At 40.8% G+C, this 13,759-nt stretch overlaps 1 protein-coding gene across 4 annotated transcripts; it reads right to left on the reverse strand.

Moving 5' to 3' along the window:
- Positions 1 to 185: 185 nt before the first annotated feature.
- inpp5ja (inositol polyphosphate-5-phosphatase Ja) lies at positions 186 to 13,587 on the reverse strand. 4 transcript variants are annotated; one of them, XM_076886448.1, is made up of 13 exons: positions 13,365 to 13,587; positions 13,088 to 13,265; positions 10,502 to 11,176; positions 6,936 to 7,043; positions 6,658 to 6,766; positions 6,435 to 6,551; positions 5,836 to 6,011; positions 5,387 to 5,498; positions 5,086 to 5,195; positions 3,556 to 3,766; positions 3,307 to 3,444; positions 2,990 to 3,235; positions 186 to 1,419 (listed from the first exon to the last, which is right to left on the reverse strand). In XM_076886448.1, exons 2-13 carry the CDS (start codon positions 13,093 to 13,095, stop codon positions 934 to 936), a joined length of 2,496 nt encoding a protein of 831 aa, XP_076742563.1. In that variant the 5' UTR covers positions 13,096 to 13,265; positions 13,365 to 13,587; the 3' UTR covers positions 186 to 933. The 4 variants fall into 4 exon arrangements, with proteins under 4 accessions (XP_076742563.1, XP_076742565.1, XP_076742562.1 ...); XM_076886450.1 differs by having other exon boundaries at positions 2,990 to 3,094; positions 3,170 to 3,235; positions 13,088 to 13,587; XM_076886447.1 differs by having other exon boundaries at positions 13,088 to 13,587.
- Between the last annotated feature and the right edge of the window lie 172 nt (positions 13,588 to 13,759).

Below are 13,759 nucleotides of genomic sequence, written 5' to 3' on the forward strand. Positions count from 1 at the left end.
TTTCAAAGTCTCTCTGAATCAAAATATTGAAGTCCAAGTGGAGTCATGAGTTGTTGTTCACTTAAAGCAGGAATGCAAGTAAGATATATCTGAACTGAGGGTTAAGTGAGTTCACACGAATGTACAAACGTATGCTTTTTCTTGACAGCATAATGTCATCCAATAATCTGCATTTGTTAGTTTGCATTTGCTCTTTTATTTGCACAATCGCATAGATGACACAACACAGTTTCCTGGGAGCCAAAGAAACACATTATTAGCCTAAACAGTCACTCAAGGTGCCCTATAGAACAGGGGCTGTATCCACAAAAAGCGATGTTCAAGTTTTCACAGTCACATGTAGATTTCAGATTTGGAATGATTTGGATGCATTGGATTTGTTTTATGAATACAGACCAAGACCTATAGAGTTAAACATTTAAACCATCATGTGTTCCAAAATGAAAGTTTGACATATTTATGGTTTAGCACAAAGGTCTACACAAAACCACACACACACACACACACACACACACACACACACACACACACACACACACACACACACACACACACACACACACACACACACACACTCTGCTGTTAACTGTGATACCATCAATACTTGTGATCCAAGATCCTTACTCTGATGCAGAACTGACATATTGACAGCAATATGGATCCATGTAAACATGGATCCATATTGCTGTCAATAACATCTGTTCATATCGGTCACAGGTTTGCTCCAACTTTAGCCTCATATTCTGTATGCTTGTTTACATAATGATATAGCTTATGAGTCTATAAAAGCACTGGGAAAGCAAAGGAATGTTTGCAAACTACATTAGGAGTCAATAAATGCCCTGTGACACTATGAGCACAGTGACACGGGGGTCAGATCAGACTCTGATTTGATGGATATTGCTTTTTTTCCCGCTCATACACAGTCTCATTTTAACTCTTGATCTTCATTTTCTTTGCAGTGTCTGTTTCCCCTGTCTCCCCTATCCGTTTCACCCCTGTGGGGCTAACCTGAGCTGGTCTGGGTTCACCTAGGATAGCAGCAACCAGGGCCTCTGGTGCAGTCACCACACTACCTGGAGACACAGGGCTGCGAGGACTGAGCGGGCTGATGGTGGGAGATGGCATGGCGTCGGGGGACATCAGCCGCTCCTTTTTAGAGCAGGGAGAGCGGCTTCGTGTCTGGCTCTCTTTGGAGCGAGGCCCGAGGCTGAGGCTCTGCAGAGAAGGGAGGGGATTAGATGAAAGAGCAGGAAGTGCAGGGCTGCGACTGCGCCGGTGACGGTGGTGGTGTTTGCCCGCTTTAGGGCTCGGGCTGCGGGAGTTTGGAGCCAGCAGAACAAGAGTGCTGTCATCTTCAGAGCTGACATCGGAGCTCTCGGAGCGACACACGGTGGGACTGTGAACTGGCATGTTGATCTGTTGAGGACAAGACGTATGTCGGCACAACGGTCAATATGCTTTACAAGTAAGTACAATAAGTGCAAGTGAATTAAAAATAATAATTAACTTAAAGATATCAGGCACTTCGTGTCTTTTGACAATCTGCATTTTCGAGCAGATTTTTAATGTTGTGGCCAGGTAAAGTGGGGGTAATTTCACTGCTTGCACAGTGGTAGCAGTTTAATCTCCATATTTTGACTCAGATAAATGAAAAGTAGCGGACATATTAAGAAGTTTTATGATAAAATATTCATGTTTTTCTCTTTGATAAGCCCAGCTGCCTTATTCATGCGTCCTGTTTTGTCAGTCAAACAGTTGGAAATTTGTCAGATATTACTTCACTCTCACAGAGGACAAACAGATCCTGGAAATATTCACATTTAGTGGATAGAATCGGATTTTTTTGCTATTATATTTGCATTTAAATGGCAAATATAATATACAGTTTACTTATATATACAGTATACACTAGCCATGCCATTTATACCTGTTCAACTGCTTATTGATGCAAATATCCAACTAGTCAATCATATGGTAGCAGCTCAGTGCATATAGACGTATAGATATGGTCAAGATGACCTGCTGAAGTTCAAACTGAACATCTGAACTAGGAGGAAAGGTGATTAAAGTTGGTTTGAACATGCTCGTTTCAGTATTTCTGAAACTGCTGATCTATTGGGATTATCCCACACAGCCAGTATGGACTGAAAAAGAGAAAATATCCATAGGAGAGCAACAATAATCCAAATATCCTCTGGTTATGACCAATGCATGTAAAAGATGATCACATATCAATAATGTGAGTGAAGTTGCCCCCCCCTTCTTCAAATCCAACAAAAGTGGTATCAAACGTTCGTGCTGGTTCGTGCTGCTATCATTTTAAAGATATTAATAAAAATTTCTAGAGGTCGTCAGAGGTCAACCAGCCCCCCCACATTAATGGAATCAAACAAAACTGGTATCATTCAACTGTGCTATGTTTGTGCTGGTTTGTGCTGCTGAAATTGTCGTTTGTGCTGCTTCCGTTTTAAAGATATTAACGAAAATGTAAAGGTCAAAAGGTCAACACAGAAAATTTCTTGAATATCTTTAAAATGATAGCAGCACAAACGAAAATCTTTGCAGCAGAAACCAAATTTTTGCAGCACAAACCAGCACAAATGTAGCACAAACGTTTGATACCACTTTTGTTGGATTTTTAGAAGGTGGGGGGGGGCAACTTCACTCACATGTGCACAATATGTCAAACCTTGAAGCAGATGGGCTATGGCAGCAGAACACCACCCTGGGTGCCACTCCTGTCAGCTAAGAACAGGAAACTACGGCTATGTTTCATCAATCTTCAGCAACTGTGTGATTAACTGTGTGATCCTATAATGTCAATATGTACCCAGATTTCAGAGGAATGTTTTGCAGCACCTTGCCCTAACCCTGGTGCTAGGAAGACATACCTAATGAAGTGGCTGATGATTGTACCTGTGTACCTGGATCTGTTCTTGACTAACAGGAATGCATTTGCTTCACGTTGTTCTATAATTCGTGTTACCTGAATTGGTGATGACAATCCAACAATGCTGTTCATGTTATGACTGTAGTAACCCAGGATATATTCACAGTCATCTCTCGGCAAATCCTCCTCTGAGAATGTCACCTGTGGAGAGAAAACCAGAGAGAGTATCTCTGAGTTCAGCTCAAAACATATTTGTGAATTTGTGCTAAGGCTCACCTGCATTGCATGCTCCGCTTTGGCCCACACATACGCCTGATAATCTTTGTGATGTCTGAATCCAACCTGCAGGAAGATAATTGCAGGTGCTGACACTGTGGGAAATATGTGTAATAATTTATAAACTTAAGACTTACCTTGTATATTGCCACCCAGTCCCATGAGCTGCGCTGATAAGTTGATGCAACAGTGAATCTGACTGTAGCATCTGAGGCTTTGCACCATTCCTTGTTTACCTGCAGTTCCACCAGAGGCATATCCACCCTGAATGGGAACTAGGAGATAAGTTATAGATAGTTAGATAAAGCACAACCTAGCAATGTAACAACACAGAGATGTAATTATGGCATGCTTCATCTGAGGTCATATGATAATCATTGTCTCACATGTAGTGAAAACAGGGCAGAAACAGGTTTGTGGTCACTGATGGTGAAACTCATGTGACTGCGATACGCATGCTGTGTCACTTTAGTTGCCCCCCCCAACCACGAGGTCAGGCCACGCTGCAGTGCTGCATTGTGGGTAGGAACTGGTGAACCAGTGCGGCGAAGACGCCATAGGATGCGATCTGTCCAGGCAGGTTTCCTCTTTTTAGCACTGACAGAGAAACAGACACACGGTTATAAGCGGTGGAAACTTTGCTTTTAGACAATAAAATCAACAACCCTGTTTACACTTGGTTTTAAAATGCATTTCAGACATCTGAACACCAACTGGAGAGCTGATAATTCATCATCATTTATACTTGCTACTCCAACCCTAATGCTCACTTCTGTTTACGGCCAAGGTTGATAAGCTGAAGTTGAAAGAGCCCCTCAGTTATCACACACAATAGTTACAAAAATGTTCAGATCTGTTTCAAGAATAAATGCTGTTGTTCCCACAAGGGAAAACGATTGTTGGAAACAGCAAAAGGGTCAAAATTATTATGAAACTTGTGACAATTCTGCCTTATAGATGATTACTTTAAAGATGAGGACCAGGTTTGTGACCACTCACAGTTAATTGCTGTCTTCAAGGTGAGTCAAGATGGCGATACAACGGCATTAGGATGGAGTCAGTCTGTTAGTAGCTTGAGACTGAATGCGGTCAAGTTGGCAAATAGAAGCAGTCTGTTTGTGATGATACAGGAGCTAACTTTGATAAAACTGTGAAAATCACAAATCTGCTGCTTTCTACATGCACAGAAATTCACATTCACTACTTACATTTAGATCCTCATTTGAAACAGAAATTCCATAAATAGTTACATAGTTTCTGCAGGACAGCAACTTTACTGCAAAATGATACATACGCTCAGCTACCTTACTGTTATATAGAAGTCTAACCAGAATACAACCAGTTGAGTCCAGTCCCCCATTGCAAAGAGATCAGACTGATTCAGTTTGATTCTGTTGTGTTGTCAATCTGGTGACAAGTATTTGAAACCCTCCATCAATCTGTATGAGCCGGTCTGACTGGTTGACCGTGACAGTTTGGAGGCAGGTTGCCTCTGATCAGCTGATTTGTGTTATCACCTTGCAATTGAAACTGTTGTCCAGAGGTTAAAAGTGTTGCGTATTCAATCTTTGGACAATCAAATGGCAATCATTTACCAGATGGAACAATAATAATGCAATTACCAGGCAACCACCAATTTTTCCTATAGTCACAAGAAGGTTACAATCCTATTTCTATTCTGGTGTGACTGATTCATAATATGTGTCCGTGCTATTCCACCTGATGAGACTGAGTGGATGTCCTTCAAAGTCAAAGACGACTACACTGATGACACTTTGTGTTATGTCCTTATCAGAGAAACATCCTGACATATTAAAATTTAGGATCATAGTGTGTCTCCACTTGGGATCTGATTGCCCAAGATGCATTTTAAAACCAAGTGTAAACAGGGTCTAGATAGAGATGACTGAACCAACCTGGTATCGTAGGTATGAGTGCCTACATCAAACTTATAAGTAGGTGGGAATTTAAGTTGTCCCTCCATGAAGCCTTCCAGGATGAGCTCTGTGTTTTTAGCCATGTTGAGCTACAGAGTAGGGCAAACATTCCAGAATTATAATATTAGAAATAATTATTATTTAAACACAGGTTTTTGTGCTACAGCTCCCTCTGTTGGTTGTAGTGTCTGATTAAACAGGTGGCATGAAGCCTTCCAGAAAAATCCATCTGTCTCTGTGAATGTGTGAATGCTTTATTAAAATGCTGAAGGTGCCTCACCTGATCCCGCTCCCACAGAAGAGGCAGCTTATTGCTGTCAATGGCACATTTCACCACATGGATATCATAGTCTTCAATACGGAAATTTAAATCCCCAAACCAAAACACGACACTGGGAACAGAATAAAGAGGCCTTTACTTCAGGAAGAGAGCACAGATACAAAGAATAAAACAGTCAATTTACCACTGTAGTGCACTGTGCCTATGTAGATTCAATTAAAAAAAATTAACATAAATACATATCATTATTAGCTAAATTAAGCGTGCATGCTAAGGGTTCAAGAGGTTCGATCAAAGCAGGAAACATTTTTTAACAAATATATGTGTGGGATTTGTTCATTGTTATAACTTAATAATAACATCACTTTGTATGGGTGTGCAAAGCTTTTTTCAGTTAATTAGACCTTTTATTAAAAAAAAGAAAAAGAAAAAAAAGAAAAGTCACCCACTCATGGTCTAGTACACCAGTAGCAGCCCCTCCTTCAAACTGCTGCTGCTGCAGGATGCTTTCAAAGTCTTCCATCCTCTGTTCCAGGTTCCTCATGTGAGCTGGCAGGTGACAGTTGAGGAAGCACACGGGGTGGCCGAACATGGTCATCCTTGCACTGACGCCGCCTTTATTCCCCTTAAAATGACAGGAAAGGGCGAAGCATGCAGCGTCAAAAGGACCTCTTATGCAGACAAGATTTAAAATTAAACAAACATCAGCGTATATCAACCAGATCTGTGCTCGGGAACAAGGTCGTGTTGTTTTTTTTCCCCAACACTCACAACACCAGAAAGCCAGACAGTCTGCTGCTGCTGCACTGACCTCAAAGAGAAGGAGACTGCACCAGCAGCAGCCAGGGGTGATGCTGACATCAACATGCACAGGAAGGTCACACACTGACATATGCACCCAGGCATGCATGCACCTGCTGGCAGGAGGGAGCACACACACACTATATCTTCCCTTGCTACCCCCAGTGACATGAGCCCACTTCAACTTTTGCAACATCATGAATCTCAGCTGGTTTCAAAGCAGCACTCTGTAATGTGTAGCACGTACCCAGTATCCCCCAAGTCCTGTGCGTGTACTCTGTGTCTGCACACCTCTGAGAAATGGAAGGTGGCAGAATTTAGAGAAAACCAGCAGCAGCACTCCCTGCATTCGCTGGGACGCCACCTGAACACATGAGATGGATGAAAAATAATATATCCATAGCAAAAGAAACTACAATTCTAATGGCACTAAAGGTTATGAAGGACAACAGATTTCACTCCTTACTGACCAAAACATATCCAAAAGGGCTGAGTGTGTCCATGCAAAGCTCACTCCACTGGTCTGAGAAAAGAACATCCTTCAGTCTTTTGTTTATCATGGAGTTGACTTCTTGGAGTCTGGATGGTGCCAGAAAGTAGAGAAATGTCAAAATGAAAATAATAATACTAAAAAAAAGGACAGTGATGGGTAACAGGAGGGGAAGAATCAAAATGAACACAGATGACTGAGTGGGCATTCACGGCTGTCTCTTTGGCACCGCTGAGCCGTGCAGAATTACTTGCTTACCCGATGATAAACATGTCAATGTTCCCATCGGAGACATTTGGTCCAAAGAGAGAAGTGATGTCATCTGGCGGCACAGCTGATCCCACGTTCCATGTGATGATGTACACCCTTTGAAAGGACAGAAACAGTGGAAAAATTGCATGAGTTCTATAGTTTAAGGTAAACAAGGACGTAATCCATGCTGTAATCCTCAGAGAAAGAGCTTTCATCAGGGTTTCTGTGTACAGAAAAAAAGATAAGCACAATTAAGCACCTCTGCATCCCCTGATGATGACTAAGTATTCTGCCTGCCTGTGTGTGTGTGTGTGTGTGTGTGTGTGTGTGTGTGTGTGTGTGTGTGTGTGTGTGTGTGTGTGTGTGTGTGTGTGTGTGTGTGCATGTGTGATTGTGGATGAGTTATGGCAAAGATAAAAAGAAAGTATGGAGCTAATCATCCTTTGAATTACCAGTTTGATTATTTTGTGCTGAAATATCCAAAATAATTAATTAAGACTCCATCTAACCATCAGTTTCTTTGGTTTGTGATTTTCCTCGGTTAACAGAAACAGTGAGAACCACTGATTCACTTTGCTTTAACGTGAGATCAAGAAAAAGAAACACATCCTGTTTTTCGAACTGCTGGAACCAGCAAGTATTTGGCATTTTTTCCCCAGAAAAAAAAATATTTGAGGTTAAATGGACTCAGTGAATCAGCTTTACACCTCTGCACATTTTGCTTGTCATTATTTGGATATGCAATTTCTGCACTGACAAAATGGTTTTATTAGCACAGACACACGTTCGGGGTCAAATAATTTATGTAAATAGACATCCTGTTGTTAGTTACAGTGCTTATTTACAGAAATAAAAGCACATCATTAGAGTTAATATTCTGCTCTGCCGATAGCCATTTATTCATAATTTAAAGTGTGCAGATATGATTTGTTGTGAGCTACATTACACCAAAAAAAAAAAAAAAAAAAAAAACCAGGGAAAAAAAGTGCCTTTGGATGAATTTGAGAGCTGTTAAACTTGGTGTCATCTAAACAGCCTTTGACATCATTTTTTCATTCAGTCCAAAAGATCCAAATATCTCAACATTATTAGACCTTTTTCTTACAAATGTGCCCAACAAATATTAACAAATATTCATCTGTTGCAGAATTTTGTAATTATAACGTGCCATTGCTTGTTTAAGAAACTTAAAATCACCCAAGCTCAAACTGCATTATGTTTTTAAAAGGCGTTTTAAGACATCTGAAGCACAACCTTTAGTTTTACATGTACAATAGTGCTGTGCGATAATGCAAATTTTGACATCGATCTGATTCCAGAAAAATACAGGTGCAGTATTGCAGATACCAGTCCTGATACTTTTGACTTGTAAGGGTAGCTTAAGTAGGGAGATCAGTGTGTCCTAATTTATAATATAAATTATCATCAACCCATAAATTCTAAACACATTTTAATGAAAACTAAATCATTGTGATTTTTTTTTCACAATAATGAGTTAACACATCAAAACAGTGTTTTCAGCATTTCATGTATTTTGAAACTGTTTGGATTTTTTTGACCTGGAATGTAATTGTGGCTTTCTCTAAAGCACTCTAGGCCACCTTCTGTCCATTATTATTATTATTATTATTATTATTATTATTATTATTATTATTATTATTATTATTATTATTATCAATGGATCCATTTGTTTATAGAACCAATTCTGCTGCTGTAATCTGTAAAGCTTTGAAATCCATTCACCCCCCCAAAAGTGTCAACCACACCTGACGGTATGGATGCTTATCTTGTAAAGCTTGCAGCTGATTTTAATCCTGAGCTTATTAATTACATTTTTCCCATCTGAGTCTGTAGACTAATGTTGTTACTAAAATATGGAAAGCAGCCTGTGTTCTCCTCTTATATAAGACTGGGCACCAATTATTGCCAGTGATATATAAACTTTATACCCTGCCAAATTTCAAGAGTCTGAAATAAACACTCACCTGAAACAATATTTGTCTGACTTAAGTCCTAAGTCAAACTAGGTCTGTTCTCAAATTGGGTTTTAGTACCATAATAGCCAGTGTTTTGGTAACAAATGATATTATTAATTCCCTAAGTAGGACAGAGCATTGTGCTGCTATGTTTTTTTCTGATCTTTCAAATGCATTAGGTTCTGCTTACAATGAGTTGCTGTTAGGCAGATTCAGTGATACTGGTTTGAGTTACAGGGCTTCACTTTATATAGAACACAGTGCCAAACCAAGTTTCCTAAAGAACAGAATACCCCAAGGTTTAGTTTTGGGTCCTGTTTTATTTTCTATTTTTAATTGAGAACATTGGGAAGAATATGCCTCAAGCTAAAGAGCTAACGTGAACCTTTATGCAGATGACACCATCATTTCCTCTTTAGTCATTACGGTGATTTAGGCTGTTTGTGAGTTTCAAACAAGTGATGACTTTTAGGAATTGCGGGCATCACTGAAAGGTTATAATTCATTCACATGCCTAAAAAAACTGAGCTCATGTTGGTTTCTAGAAATCGCTTTCAAATCTTAGACAATGTCGGTCTTTGAACCGTAGGAGAGAAGTATTTGGTTGGATGCCAACTTTCCTTTAGTGCTGAATATTAAGCACTTGGCGAAAAAGCTGAAAGTCAGGCTTGGTTTTTATTATTGAAATAGGGCCTGTATTAATTGATCAATTAAGAAAACATTTGCATAGGCTACACTCTTAAATGTACTTGGTTATGGTGACATTATTTACATGCATGCTGCCACCTCTGCACTTCATTTTTTACATGATGTGTAGTATTTACACTTTATTGTCTGGTACACATCACTGTGTACTTTATAATCTGCTTCCCTGGCCTTCGTTAACCCAAAGGAGACAACCATAATTTATGTACAAAGCCATACTGGGTAAATTCCCTTCTTATCTGTGTAAACTCCTAACCCCTTTAAACAGCTGCTATGATTTGCGTTTCTCTTAGTGGCTCCTTTTTAGGGTACTCAGGATTTTTCTGAACTTGGTAGAACAGTATAGGATACAACAGTATCCCGTTTTGCACCTTGGTCTTGGAATAACCTTCAGAGGACAATTAAGCTGAAAGCTTTTATCTCCCTGGGAGACTTCAGAGCACTCATATATGTTCTTCTGTAACCAAAGACTGCAACTGCTATTCATAAACTGAACTTGATATTTTATAGTGCGTTACTTATTGACTTTGACTTGCTTTACTTTGTATAACATGTAAGCACTGATTTTATAATTTCTAATTTTATAATGGTGTGCCTCCTCAGCCAGGTCTCCTTGTTGAAAAAGATGTATTAATCTCAAGGGACCTTCTAATTAAATAAAGGTTAAATAAATAAATAAACACAACAGAAGTGCCTCTGGGAAATCTACCAACACAATGTGGCCGTGTCACTCTGTCAGTTCAAAAAGCTTTTAGTGAAATTTGCTGCTGTGATTTATGTGATGTGGTCTGGCACACATCAGCTCTCTTATCAGCCCTGACTGAAGGACAGCATCTGTAGCTGTGCTTCAACACAAAATGGGCAAACAGCCACACACATTGTTTCTCTCACCTGAAGTCATTGTTCTCTCCTCCTGGCTTCTCAGACTGAAGCTGGCTCTGTGCTGAGCTTCCAGGTGAGGGGGTCTTCTGGGGCTGAGGGCTGAGGCTGGGCTTGAAGCTTAGGCTGGAGGGCAGGTGAGGTGATGGCTGGCGAGGAGGGGGGGGAGGGGGAGGAGGGGATGGTGGTGGTGGTGGTGGAGGAAGGCAGGGGGTGGGGTTCAGGTAAGGCTGGGGGCAATGGGGAGAATGAGGACTGTGAGGAGGCAATGAAGAATCTGTTGGGGAGTGTAGGAGTATGTTTGTACTCTGAGGTCCTGGGATGCAAATAGGGATCAAATCTATCTCGTTGGATGGCTCCACTGAAATTCTGGTTTGCCTTGGTTTATTTCCAAGAGCAGTTGGCCTTGGTCGGCTTATGCATGCCAGTGTTACTGGAGTGGACGCAGGCTTCGTCTGCCCTGACTGCATCTGCTCAGTCCCCCTTTTTGGCATAACGACCACCTGCATGGGATTCAATCCAGACGTTTTCTTGAGCTTTTCCGACTGGCTGCTTAGAGGTGCTTCCTGTGTTTGGAGTTGTGGAGGTAAATCCAGACCAGCTCCAATTAATGAACAGTTTCCAGGCTGTACTTTATGGCCACAAGGGTCCGTGCCAACTTGTTTCTGCGGCAGGCGATCCATCAACCTGTAACATCGTGTTTATGACATTTTTCTTAATGGTGTTTAAAGGAAAAAGAAATCACAGTGATTCTACTTGCAGAATGTAAAAAAGGCACAAAATTGCAACATTGCTTGTCAGCACACAATTGGAAGAGCAAAAGAAGTGCCTGCAGTGAGTGGAAAATGAGAAAGAGTATTACATTATTTTGAGTACCTGTCCACATCATCCTCCCTTGGCATCACTGATGATGTTATCATGACTAGGCAACTGGGCTAAGGAACTAACTTTAGGCCTGCTGCGTCCTGGATTACACCCTAGCTGCTAAGCACAGTTAATTAGCCCCTGACCCTCTTACAAAGCAAAAGAAAAGATTGTTAGTAGTTATTTAGATAAGGAATAGGGCTGTAATGTGCTTTTAGAGCACACTGCTTTTTGTAATCTCTCACTTTAACATTTGAGTTCAGTCAGAAGGGAAGCAAAAGGGATCGGACACAGCTGCAGATAATGAAGCACATCAGGCAATGTCAACAGATGCTGTGGGTCACAAGCGTAGGTGTCAGTTCCGCTTGAATATTCAGGAGGAGACACATTAACCTGGGGTACGTGTTAGTCCCCTAGGAAATTTGAAGCATTGTACACTTCATTTCCTGCATTCTGGTAATTTTAATGCTCCAATTTGTTTCTTTCTGTTTAGAAATGTCAAAACTAACCCCACAAATAACAATTTACAACAGCCTCCTGGAATATAATGCAGTGAGTCTTTCAGGCTTTTTGTCTCAATTTTGTATATATATATATATATATATATATATATATATATATATATATATATATATATATATATATATATACATGAATAGATAGATATGAGCTCATCTCTGGTGAGTGGACACATATAGGCTGATTTACTCTCCTGCACTCCACTCCTTTGTTTCTGCCTGGATGTTGATGCTTAACAAGTTGACAGTTTGTGCCTTTTCTTTGGAGTAAAGTAAATGCACACCTCTTATTTTTTCACAGATTCACTAATAAATCCACATTCAAAACTTCCTGCACATTTTATACAATCGTTTTTTTCTTGGCTATGTTATTGAGACTTACCGAAAATAACAAATGACACAAACTTAAGGTTATTTAATAAACTAACAACATTTTTAATGTCCTAACATTAAACCTCATCCTCATCATTTCTTTCTGTGCTCCGGCAAATTATCAGAAGTCAAGCTTTGCAGCTTCTGACTGACATCAAAACAGGGTGTGTGTTCGTGGGCTTAGTGGGATTAATTACATTTAGGAGAAAAGATCCAGTGTTGTGAGCTTTGGATATTGCAGGGATAAATAATATTTCCAGAGTAAAAGAATGAAGCATTGCTGAAAAAAAAAAGATTTTAGAAGCATTTTCTCTGATTTTATTTATGGAGTCAAATGTGTTCAACCCTAAAATCTACACCTGTGGTTACATGAAAGAGGATGCCTGACATAAGAAGGACAGGTGCCTCCCTCCATTTTGTTTAAAGTCCTTCCACTCATAAATTATACACCTCTGTTAATAATGAATGACGTTCAAATGAGGACATCTTTGTAACTGAGAAATTCACGTGATCACAGCAATAACCCGTGAAACAGAGCTGTGAGTAATAGCGATCACACAGGTTTGAAGTCAAGAGGAAACTTTTGGAGCTTAAAACCCGGTGCCGGTGGGCCTTTCACATATGCACCCCCCCATGAGGCTGCAAGTCTGAATGACAGCTCCGTTTTAAACAAAGGTAAGAGACTTATAGAAAACAACAACAACAAAAAACGCAGTTTTACAGGTGCAACCAAGACAAACACAAAGACAGCGGCTGTTTCTCCCCTCACACTGACGCTGTGAGGGGAGAAAATTACCTTTCATGCGTTGTTATATTTCCAAGGTGAACGAAAAGGTGAGCTCACACATTCATCAGTCCTCTTCTTCTTCTTTTCTTTTTCTCGCACACTTATGAACGTGAGCTGGCTGTCACAGAGTAAAATCGATGATGTCCGGAGACAGTCTCGTCCGGTCTGCAGGGCTGATGCGACCCGTCGGTACTGTGGATCGTCTTGTCACGGTGCAGCCTGCGCCGCCGCCGGGCTGTCAGGACAGAAAACGGTCACGGTTGATGCGCCCGGACTCTTGCATGTTGATGCCTGTGCCGTGATACAGCAGTTGATTATACCTCATCCTACTTACTATCGCTGCCTCTGGCTACCTCGCGCAGTTCGCCGGTGCAGCTGTGCACTTTGTAGTCAGCATCCCGCCTGCACCTCCTGCACAGCAGTCTTACACCGACCCAGCGCCTCTCTTTCCCTCTCTGTCTTCCCAGCACACAACCTCTCCTTCTCTCTCTCCATCACACATACACCCTAGATAAAAGCATGAACACCAGGGGGTGGGCAGAGCAGGACAGGCAAAACAAAATTCAGCTGCCAAAGTGCAGCCGGCCAGAAATAACTGAGCATCTGTCCTATCACTGACGCATTAATCTGACATTAGTGCGTCACTGATAGCACGAATTGATCCATATGTCAATATTTAAATTTCACTTTGGGCACTGGCAGCTGGTAATATTATGTAATATTATGTAC

Source organism: Maylandia zebra, linkage group LG7 (genome assembly GCF_041146795.1).
Source record: "Maylandia zebra isolate NMK-2024a linkage group LG7, Mzebra_GT3a, whole genome shotgun sequence".
Lineage (NCBI taxonomy): Eukaryota > Metazoa > Chordata > Actinopteri > Cichliformes > Cichlidae > Maylandia > Maylandia zebra.

What these genes read in the sequence shown, in the direction of transcription:
- inpp5ja (XM_076886448.1), bottom strand. An exon ending in ACTCATACCTACGATACCAG is followed by an intron (nt 3,767 to 5,085) that starts GTTGGTTCAGTC and finishes TTTCTCTGTCAG; the next exon opens with TGCTAAAAAGAGGAAACCTG. An exon ending in ACTGGGTGGCAATATACAAG is followed by an intron (nt 3,236 to 3,306) that starts GTAAGTCTTAAG and finishes ATCTTCCTGCAG; the next exon opens with GTTGGATTCAGACATCACAA.